Below are 11633 nucleotides of genomic sequence, written 5' to 3'. Positions count from 1 at the left end.
AAAAGACACATGGGAGAGAAAATAAAGTGGTCAAACATGTATCTTATCAGAGTTATAGAAGAGAAAATGGATAGAACAATATTTGAAGAAATATTCCTGAGAATTTCAAGAATATTGAAGGACTTCACTTAACAGAATCAGGAAGCCCAGTGAATCTGAAGTTGAAAAAATTAAAAGAAATCTGCATGTAGACACCTAGTAAAATCCTAGAAGATTAAAGACAAAGAAAATATCTTAAAAGCAGCCAGAGAAAAGACAGATTAGATTCAAAAGTATGACAATTAGTCTGAGAGAAAATAACTGTAAACCAAAATTCTATACCCAGGGAATATATTTTTCCAGAACAAAGGCACAATAAAGAATCTTTCTGAAAAACAAAAACCGAAAACAGAGTTTATCAACCTCACTTAAGGAGATTCTAAAAGATATTCATCAGACAATAGGAAGAGTATACTAAATGAAACTCTGAAATGCAAAAAGAAAAGAAGAGCAAAGGATTGGTAAATACGTAGATGCATTTAAATAAACTCTGTAAAATAATATTTCGTGGAATGGAAAATACAGATTAGAATTAACACAATAACAGTTGCATATCAATTAGAAGAGTAGCTAATTGTAATTCAAGTGTTTAAGGTCCTTAGTTCAGAAAAAAGGAATAAAAATATTGTTGAACGTTCAACTCTGATGAGTTAAAAATACATGTGGGCCGGGCGCGGTGGCTCAAGCCTGTAATCCCAGCACTTTGGGAGGCCGAGACGGGCGGATCACGAGATCAGGAGATCGAGACCATCCTGGCTAACACGGTGAAACCCCGTCTCTACTAAAAAATACAAAAAATCTAGCCGGGCGAGGTGGCGGGCGCCTGTAGTCCCAGCTACTCGGGAGGCTGAGGCAGGAGAATGGTGTAAACCGGGGAGGCAGAGCTTGCAGTGAGCTGAGATCCGGCCACTGCACTCCAGCCTGGGCAACAGAGCGAGACTCCGTCTCAAAAAAAAAAAAAAGTGAAAATTTTCTAGCATAATCATTGAAAATAGTAGAAAATAGAGGTTATAAATTCCAAACTAGTAGAGAAGGGGAAAAAAAAACGCAGAATAAAAACAAAGAATCCTCCCCCCGCCACCCCCTAAAAAAAAAAACATAAAAAAGAAGAAACAAAAGAACATAGGAAAGCTGGATATTTATTTGGTAGAAACAAATTAAATATATTCATAATTACATTGAATGTAAATGGATAAAGGCCTATTCAGATTAAAGAAAAAGAATTCAGATATATGCTGTTTATTAGTGACACCCATAAGGAAATAGAACAACTGAAAGTTTGTATCAGTTCCACAGTCTGGGATCACCTTTATCCCATTTTAGGACCTATAGTAGCTCAGTGTTGGGCTGTTGTCCATTTACCTTTATCTCCCAGGTTTAGCTATTCAGGATTGCAGACCAAACTACATTCTCTCATCCAAGATTCCAGGTTCTAACTTTGGTACTGAAGTCCCATGAGAGCCAGAAGCTATGCTCAGCCTTATGACTGCCTTTTCCATGTCAACAGTAGCTGCTAAAACAAAACACAACCGTGAGATGTAGGCTCACTCATCTTGATTTTAGTTTTCTAATTTTGGCCAGGTCTTTCCTCCCTATCTTATTAGCTCTGTGATGCACTTACCAAAACCTTTTCTCCATATTTTGTCTAGCACCTTTTTTAAGTAACTTCATCAGGAAGATTGAGAAGTATTATCTAATCCTCCATTACCAGGAGTAGAAGTCCCTGGCTCCTCACTTTCACAGAATCCATAGTGTCTTCAGTTCACGACTTGTGTCCCCACCCAGATTATAAATCTTTTGAATCTAGAGAATGGGTTCTGTTAATTTTATGTGTTAATACCTGATAAGGTACTGTAAACAGATTGTCAGTAAATTATTAAATTTGCTATGACTATTGGCAGTGTTCAAAGCGGGTTAAATAGATATATATTTGGATAGTATATTCCAGTTAATCTATATACTGATTGGTGTACTTTCACAAATGGTATTTTTTTCCCATAAAGTATATAGGGAGAGACAGGTGAAAAAGTTCAAGTGAATAAGATCACTATTAACTTTTGCAATTTAACCTTTATAAGACACTCTGAATTTGCCAAATTTAGGATTTCTTAGGCTGAGTCAGTCTGGATATTTATAAATGAGAGAGGAGGCAGCATTTATAAATTGAGACAGAATGCTGATTAAATATAGAGAAAGTATTCCCACTAGATTCCTTATCCAAAGACTTTCATATTACTAAACAGGATGAAAGGGCTTCCCCCCATTTCTTAGTTGGTTGTTAGTGTCTCATCCAATGTTGCCACTTCCTATGCATAGTCACTCAGTACTGGTAATATTCCATTCAACTGTTTTCTGGTTAGTAAAGTTAGTTATATTAATACTTCTCATATGATGCCTTATGTTAAGATTGCCTTGCCCGCATGATTTTATACATTATTCAGTCCAAAATATTTTCCAAATCACATTGTAATTTCCTTTTTCACCTAAGGGTTAGTTGTTTAGAAGTATTTTTCTTAATTTTCAAACACACAGGATTTTCTCATCTTTTTGCTCTTGATTTCTAGCTTAGTCTTATTTCATCAGAAGACATACTCTGTGTGATTTCAATGTTTAGAAATTTGCTGAATTTGCTTTATGTGTATGTATTGTGTGATTTCGATTTTTAGAAATTTGCTAAATTTGCTTTATGTATATGTTTTGTTTGTCTTTAAAAAATTTGCGGCCGGGCGCAGTGGCTCACGCCTGTAATCCCAATATTTTGGGAGGCCGAGGCAGGTGGATCATGAGGTCAGGAGTTCAAGACCAGCCTGGCCAACATAGTGAAACCCTGTCTGTACTAAATATACAAAAAATTAGCTGGGCATGGTGGTGTGCACCTGTAATCCCAGCTATTCAGGAGGCTGAGGCAGGAAAATCATGTGAACCTGGTAGGCGGAGGTTGCAGTGAGCCAAAATCATGCCATTGCACTCCAGCCTGGGTAACAGTGCAAGACTCTGTCTCAAAAAAAAAAAAGTTGCATTCAATCTTCTACACAAGTCCATTAGGTCAAGTTTGCTAATAATATTGTTCAACTTTTCTATTTTCTTCCTGACTTCTTTGTTTTGTCAACATTGAAAGATGTTTTAAACTCTACCTTGATTCCGAATTTATCTACTTGTCCTCATTGTACCTTTGATTTTTTGTGTAAATATTTAGAGAATTTGTTAGGTTCATTCAAGTTAGAACTGTTATATCTTCCTGGTGTTTGAGTCATTTATCATTATGAAACATCTCTATTTCCATATTGCTTTTTGCCTTGAAATCTGCTTTGCATGAATAATATAGCTATGCCAGCTTTTCTTTTGGCTAGAGTTTGCATGGTATATCTTTTTCATCCTTTTACTTTCAATCTTTCTATATCCTTATGTTTCAAGTATGTCTCTCATAAGTAGCATATAGTTAACTTTGATTTTTTTAATCCAGTCTGACAATTTTTATCTTTTGAATAAATCATTTAGTTCATTTACTTTTAATATAGTGTGTGTTGCATTTAAATCAGCCATCTTGTTAATGCTTCTATTTGACTCTTCTGTATTTCTTTTCTTTTCTTTTTTTTTATTTCTTTTACATTGATTCTTGTGGGAAAAAGGTAAACAAAGCTTTATTCCTTCTCCTTGACAGCTTAACCTCAGTTAAATTTCTAGCTCTGTTCCTCTGGCAACCTAGTAAGACATATATCACTTAACAACATCACTTATGGTGAAAATTATCCCTGTCAGTAAATTGCATCTGTCTTGGGAGAATGGTGTCTGGTGGGGATGATATACTTTGGGTTTGCCTGAGCTCAGTGACTCTTGTATTAGGCCTGTCCTTTGCTGGACCCTGGAAGCTATGTCTTCTGAGCTGTTCTAAGAGATATTTGGTCCTGTAGGGCATGAGGCTTTTAAGCCAAGGTCACCTCCCACACTTGCCCAATGTGGATCTCATCTCCTTACACCTAAGCTGTCAGTTGATTGCTGTGTGGACTGCCCCAAGGACACTGACGCTACCTGCTAGCAAACCGTGTTCTTGGCCTTTTGAAGAGATTGGTGCCAAATGAACCCTATGAGTGTTTTGAGTTAAAATGTTTAGTTAGACCTAAGAACGTACTCTTTCCCCTCCCCTGGTGTTACAATTATTTTTTATCATTTCATTTATTCTCTGTATTATTTTGGAGGATTTACGTCATAAATGCTGTTACAGTGGTTACTTGACTTATTGCAATATCATTCTTGAATTTAAAAATCTAATATTATTTGGTACTTTTACCTCCTTCCTAGAAAATGCAAGGCCAATTTAATTCCATTTACCTTCCTCCTAACTTGTATGCTATTTTGATCATGTATTTTAATTATATACCAAAATAACATGCATATACATTTTTAAAGCCAGTAAGACATTATTATATCTATTTAGATATAATAAATATATTTATATTAGATATAGATAGTATATCTGTATTATCTATATATTATCTATATCTAATTTTATTATCTATATCTATGTTTAATATCTATATCTATTATAGATATTAGATGATATAGATATAGCTAAATAGATTTATATTTAGATATAAATAGATATATCCATTTAGATTATAATTTACATCTATTGCATCTGTTTATTCAGTCGTTTATCTATTTTTCTCTTCCTATTTTTTTTAATATCTTTTGGTTTTATTTTGCCAAGTTACTCATGAAAAGCATGACTCTTTTTCTTTTTCTTTCTTTCTTTTTTTTTTTTTTTTTTTGAGATGGGGTCTCACTCTGTCACCCAGACTTGAGTGCATTGGCATGATCTCAGCTCACTGCAACCTCCACCTCCTGGGTTCAAGCAATTCTCGTGCCTCAGCCTTCCAAGTAGCGGGATTACAGGTGCACACCACCACACCTGGTTAATTTTTGTATTTTTTGGTAGAAATGGGGTTTTACCATGTTGGCCAGGCTGGTCTCAAACCCCTGACCTCAACTTATCTACCCACCTTGGCCTCCCAGAGTGCTGGGATTATAGGTGTGAGCCACTGCACCCAGCCCCTATATTGTTGACCTTCCATCTGGGATCATTTTCTTCTGCCTTAACCTCACTCTATTATATTTGAAATCTGAGGGTGACAAATGTAGTTTTTGTTTACCAAAAAATATTTCTGTATGGTTTTCATTCTTGAAGAATATTTTTCCTCAGTGTAAAATTCTCCGTTAACAGTGTCTTTTGGCACTTCAAAGATAATGTTCCTTTGTCTTCTGGATTTCATAGTTTCTTATGAGAAGTTAGCTCTCAGTCTTTTTGTTGCTCCTTAAGGTAATCTTTTTTTTTCCTCTGGCTGCTTCGATTTTCAGAAGTTTCACTATGATGTGCTTAGGTGTAGATTTTTTTAAAAAATATGCTGTAGTTTGTAGAATCTCTTCAATTTGTAGCTCAACTTTTTAAATCAGTTTTAGCAAGTTCTTTTCAAATATTTCTTCTGTCCCTTCTTGTCTCCTCTCCTTTAGAACTCCATCTCACTGTATCTTCTATACCTCTTAGCCTCACATCTTTGTTTTCCATCTTTTTGTCTATCCATGCTTCATTCCAGAAAATTGCTTCTCACCTAACTTCTGATACATTCATTTTTTTTTTTCCTTTACCTATTTCTTTTTTTTTTTTTTTCCTTCAAGATGGAGTCTCACTCTGTTGCCCCGGCTGGAGTGCAGTGGTACGATCTCAGCTCACTGCAACCTCCGCCTCCCAGGTTCAAGACATTCTCCTACCTCAACATCCTGAGTAAACTGGAATTACAGGAGCACGCCACCATGCCCAGCTAATGTTTTGTATTTTTAGTAGAGATGGGGTTTCACCATGTTGACCAGGCTGGTCTCAAACTCCTAACCTCAAATAATCCACCTGTCTTGGCCTCCTAAAAGGCTGGGATTACAGGCATGAGCCACCACGCCTGGCCTTCTTCACCTACTTCTAATCTACCCTTCTACTGATCCACTGAGTTCTTAATTTCCTTTATTATATTTTTCAGTTCTAGGTTTCCATTTGGCTTGGTTCTTTTTCATAGTTTCTGGTTCTATACAAAATTCTCATTATTGTCTTTTGTCACCTTGAATATGGTAAGCATAGTTATTTTAATATCTCTATCTGATAACTCCGGTGTCTGGATACCTGCAGGTCTGTTTATTTTTTATTTTGTTTTGCTGTTTCTAATTCCAATTTACTTGGCTACTTATATGTCTGGTTACTTTTTATTTTGTTCCAAATATTGTATTTGCAAAATAATCTGTAGAAATAATTGGATGCCCAAGTTCATGTGATATTTTTCTTCAGGGAAGAGTTAATTTTGCTTCTTTTAGTTACCTAAGAACAATACTATTCCAAATCAGCTATTCCAATTTCAAGGACTCAGGTGATTCAAAGCTGAATTATGGTCCCTGTAAAGGACTGCCTCCTTCTAATTCATCCTTTTTCCTGTTGGTGGGATCCTAACCCAAAGTAAGAGGGGTTTACCTATGTCCCCTCCTTTTCAGGCCTTATTTGCTAATCTTTGTCCCACTAGGCCCATGAAGTTGCTGATGATCCCATCACTACTGAGATCCCATCTACCTTCTCTGGAAGTGGCAAATTTCCCCAGGAAAAAAAGGCAGCCTCAAATCTGGGTTCTCCTCCACGGTTTTCTTCCTCTCCTGGATTCTGTCCCAGGAAATTCTCCACTGTCTTGTTAGATCTCCCATGTCTTCAAGCAAACGTTCTGTTTATTTTGTTTAGCTATTCTAGTTAACCCTCAGCATGGGTGTCAGTTTAAATTACCTAGTCTGTCATTACTCAAAGAAAGCCCTAGTATCTTCATTTCATAAATTAGCTAATTAATTCCAGAGAGAATTTACAGCCAAGACTCAAGTGTTCTGATTTTGTACAATGCTTATTCTGTTACACTAGTACCAAACATGCAGATAAATCTGGAAGCATTTTGGCATTTACTGTGCTCAGTGCCACTTTTCTTGGTTAATTCACCAAGAAGTAAAGACACTCTATTCCAGCAAACTAATAGAAAATCCTTAAGTAAACAGTGCCTCCTCCCGACTTCCCCATCCTATTAAGTTTTTTAAAACACTTAACTATGAGCCATTTTTTAAAGTGAGCTACAGTTGTTCCCCCAATATAAATGTTCAACTTGAAAATCAGTACAAATTTAATGAACGTTTGATCACCCATCACTATTTTTTAAAGTAGGATTCTGCTTGTGCTTTATAATAAAATATTGATCCTCAGCTTAAATATACCAAAATTTAGTATCTAATGAATGGGTTGGTATTCCAAAATAGGGAAGAAGTGTAAGTTATCTATTAATCCATAACAAATCACTCTAAAATATAGTGCTTAAAATAATGGTTCTTCGTCATGATTCAGGGGTTGACTGGGCAGTTCTGCTGGGCTCACCAAGCAGTTGCAGTCAGCTGGGGCTAGATAGGCTAAGATGAGCTCACTCAAATCGTGTGCCTGGATGCCTGGGCATCTTATGTCATGTAGTCTTTAATCCTGGGTTTCTTCATGTGGTAGAAGTGGTCCAAGAGGGCAGAACCTCTCAAGGATGGGTTTCTAGAAGTAACCCAGTGTTGCTTCTGCTGCATTCTACTGGTTAAAGCATGTCACAGGTCAAGCCAGATTCAAGAAGTGGTGTAGAGACTCCACCTCTTACTGGGAGGTGGTGCGAGATATTGAGGTCATGTTTTTTGTTCTGCTACAGATGACAAGATGAAAAGGGGCAGGTGTACTAGACAGAATAATGGCCTCTGCATTGCAACAGCAACTCTGACATCAGCTAAGTGTGCTACAATTCAATTCAATTCTGACACTAACTACCCAGAGTTAGCATTAATCTGAAAAATTAAAGGACAGGGTCCCCAACAAGACTCTCCTTTACTTCAGACACCAGCTGCAAGTGAGGTCCATAGAACACCTGCCCTTATATATGACTTGGGTACAAATTTGAGGATTCCCTTGACCCCCCTCTTCAGGTTTGATAATTCACTAGAATGATTCACAGAACTTGGGTCCAAGCACAGGAGCTCTGTCCCCCTGGAATCAGGATGCTGCCCTCTCTGAGTACATTCATGTGTTCACCAACCAAGAAGCTCTTCTGAGACTCAGCCTCCTGAGGTTTTGTTATTTTTTGTTTTATCAGTGTTTCATCACAAAGGCATGATTGACTACATCTTTGATCACGTGATTAAGCTTAATCTTTAGTCCCCCTAACCTGCCCAGAGGTCAGGCAACTGTAAGTTCCAGCACATGAAGGAGTTTTCTGGTGACCAGCTCCCATCCTGAAGCTATCTAGAGGCCCAGCTATGAGTCACCTCATTAGCATAACTACGACACTCCTATCACTGAATAAATTTCACAAGTTTTTGAAGCTGTATGCCAGAAACCAGGAACAAAGGCTAGATAGATAATATTTTTTATTGTTATTATTACTATACCATAGTCATCCCAGATGTCCACATCCTAATCCCCAGAACCTACGAACATGATACGTGCTGTAGCAAGGTGGAATTAAGGTTGCAGATAGAGATAAGGCTGCTAATAAATGGGCCTGAAGATAACAGCTTATCCTCCATTACCCAAGTGGCCCCAGTGCTGTCATGAGTCCTTCAGTGAGAAGGAGGGAAGGAGAAAAGTCAGAACAAGGAGGTGACCTCTATAAGACTCAACTGGCCATTGCTGACTTTGAAGATTGAAGGGGGCTACCAGCCAAGGAATGTGGGCAGCCTCCAGAAGCTGGAAAATAGAAGAAAATGGGTTTTCTTCTGGATCTCCCAAAAACACCAACCCTGCTGACACATTGACTCTTGGCTCAGTTAAACCTATTTCAGACTTCTGACTTCCAGAAATGTGAGATAATAAAACTGTGTTGTTTTAATCCACTATATTTATGATAATCTGCTACAGCAGCAATAGGAAACTAAAGCAGCAGGGCCTAGAAAAAGGCAAAAAATGGCATTACCTTTCATCATGTGGGACAGCATGATAAATGTACTATCGGAGTTTCTTTTTTTAGGTATTGGAAACTGTTATTCTGTTCAAAATGCAAGTAAATTTACATCCTTCAAATCTCTCCTGCTTAAATTATTTACTACCCCTTTCTACTTCTAGCCCTCAGCAGAGCTCAAAACTGCCTAATTTAACTACAGAGGATTCTGTATTTTAAAGTGCATCTGTGTGTCTGATAGATAACAGATTCAGAGAAGAAAAAGAAATTCTTTACACTTATAGGATACATTTGACCTAATTGATTCATCCAGTGATAATTTATTCATTATCTTCAGTGTACCAGGATCTATACCAAGCATGGTTTTATATTTAAAAGGGGTTATGATCTAATATGTGGTATAAAGCTTCATTGGCACAGAGGGAAGGATTGCTAGCTGAGCTCCTTCATAGAATCACTGGTGCCTATAGGTGGTTTTGGAACTTCTCTACTTACCCATGAAGTTTAATCTCTTTTCCAAAGTACAAACTAATGCAATAATATTAATACTGATGGCTGACACTTAAGGAGCACTTACTATATACCAGAGCTGTGCCTATCATTCCTTAACATAATATTAATATTAACAACGAATGTCTTTTTACATTCTCCATCCATTTTCATCATTAGCTGCTGCCTTTTTCTATTGAATTACTCCTTCAGCTGCTTTAACCTTGTTTTCATAAACACACAGAAACTCGATCTTTACATCTCTGTTATTTACTTCCTAGTTTTATCCCTTTTCTACTATTCCTAATAAAGCCTAAAACAAAATTAAACAAACATTTAGCTGAATGCACGAGAACTTCTAACCTTGAATTGAAGGAGAAAGGAAGAATAACTACTTTATTCATAAGTGTATGCCTGAGAAATTAGAGGCACTGAGCTTAACTTGACACAATTAACACTAATTACATGTTAGTGTCCCTAGTTGGAGAATTTTCTCCAGTGAAATTTACCATTTGCTGATTTGTTTCTTTAGGAACCATATTACGTTCGTTGCATCAAACCCAATGACAAGAAATCTCCACAGATATTTGATGATGAACGCTGCCGGCACCAAGTAGAATATCTTGGACTACTGGAAAATGTGAGAGTGCGTCGGGCAGGATTTGCCTTCCGCCAGACATATGAGAAGTTTCTTCACAGGTGAGAATAGACTCATCAGAGAGGCCTAGTTCACTGAGAATAACGGAGTCCTCCCCATACAACAGTGCATCAGTCAGCACATATTAGGCAATCTATAAATATTTGTTCGGTGAGCAAAAGAGCTGAGGAAATTACAAATATGAAAGACTTTCCCAGTTTCAACATGAGTCCCTGAGTTCATGGTTTATGGACCATGAAAAAGTTTCAGCCTTTGGGGAAGAAATGTGGGCATCATAGCATAGCAGAAAGAACACTGATCTGAAGTCACATTGTGGGTGGAATTCTTATTGTGCCACTTACTTGCTGCTTGAGCATGGGCCAGAAATTTAACTGCTTTGACCCTGTTTTTGCATCTGTAAAATAAGTAAAATAACATTTCATGGAGTGTTATGAGAAATTAACCTAAGTAAAAAGCCTAGATTCCTAGTACATCATAGCTATTTAATCAACGCTGCCTATCATTACTGGTGTTGGCAATTATCATAATAATAAAATATTAAGGAGTTAAGCATGGAGGGCCTGAAATCATTCTGCTTGGTTTGAATCCTGGCTCTGTCATTTTTTAGTTGTGTGACCTTGGACAAATTACATACCCTTTTCATGCCTCTTTCTTCATGTGTAAAATGGGGATAATAATAACAACTACCTTGAAGCTAGAGGGTTAAATAAGAAAATATATACAAAGCACTTGGAGTAGTAGTACCTCCATATAGTAATCACTCAATAAGTATAATATATTGTTGCTATTGTTAATTTATTGTTGATAATGTTGCTTAATGATACCATGTCATATAAAAAAAATGATAATGATAATTGATAACTTGGAATCACAAGAATGCTTTAAATTCTATTTGTTTTGAAACATTTATTGAACATTTTCTATAATCTCAACGGTAGATTTCTCCCAAAAAACGAATAAATATATACACAAAATATAAACCAGAAAAATGCGGAAAATTCAAGTACTTTAGATTAGTGGGTCAAAAGAGTCTCTAAGGAGCTGACAATGATGGGAAGCAGCCAGCCATGCAAAGATCAGAGCAAAGAGAAGGTGGGACAGAGGGAATAGCCAGGGAAAAGGCTCTATTGCAGTAGTAAGTGAGGCATTTTAGATGCCAAACGTAGTCCACTGTGGTTGGAGGACACTGACAGGACAGTTGTGTGAGACGAGATCAGAGAGATGGACAAGAGCCAAATCATGTCGAACTTTGTAATCAGACTAAACTGTTTAGGTTTTGGTTAGGTGTGATTTAAAAAAGAAAGAAAGCCATTGGTGGATTTTAAGCATGGAGTTACACAACCTTATGAATGGCTTAAAGGAATCACTGTAGCTGCTGTGTGAATAGAAGGCAAGGAGATGTTGGCCGGGCGCGGTGGCTCACGTCTGTAAGCCCAACACTTTGGGAGGCCGAGGCGGGC

The 11633-nt window shown here is 37.2% G+C and overlaps 1 protein-coding gene across 1 annotated transcript in view; it reads left to right on the top strand.

Moving 5' to 3' along the window:
• MYO1D (myosin ID) overlaps positions 1-11633 on the top strand; it is a 315887-nt gene that overhangs the window by 56735 nt on the left and 247519 nt on the right. The window contains exon 14 of the mRNA XM_011992864.1: positions 10048-10214. Within this exon, the coding sequence (XP_011848254.1) occupies positions 10048-10214 (167 nt within the window). The remainder of the gene's footprint in view (positions 1-10047; positions 10215-11633) is intronic.

The sequence above is a fragment of the Mandrillus leucophaeus genome, unplaced genomic scaffold (assembly GCF_000951045.1).
Source record: "Mandrillus leucophaeus isolate KB7577 unplaced genomic scaffold, Mleu.le_1.0 Scaffold419, whole genome shotgun sequence".
In the NCBI taxonomy this organism is placed as follows: domain Eukaryota; kingdom Metazoa; phylum Chordata; class Mammalia; order Primates; family Cercopithecidae; genus Mandrillus; species Mandrillus leucophaeus.
The sequence above is the reverse complement of the archived record's forward strand: the minus strand, read 5'-3'. Positions and strand labels throughout refer to the sequence as shown.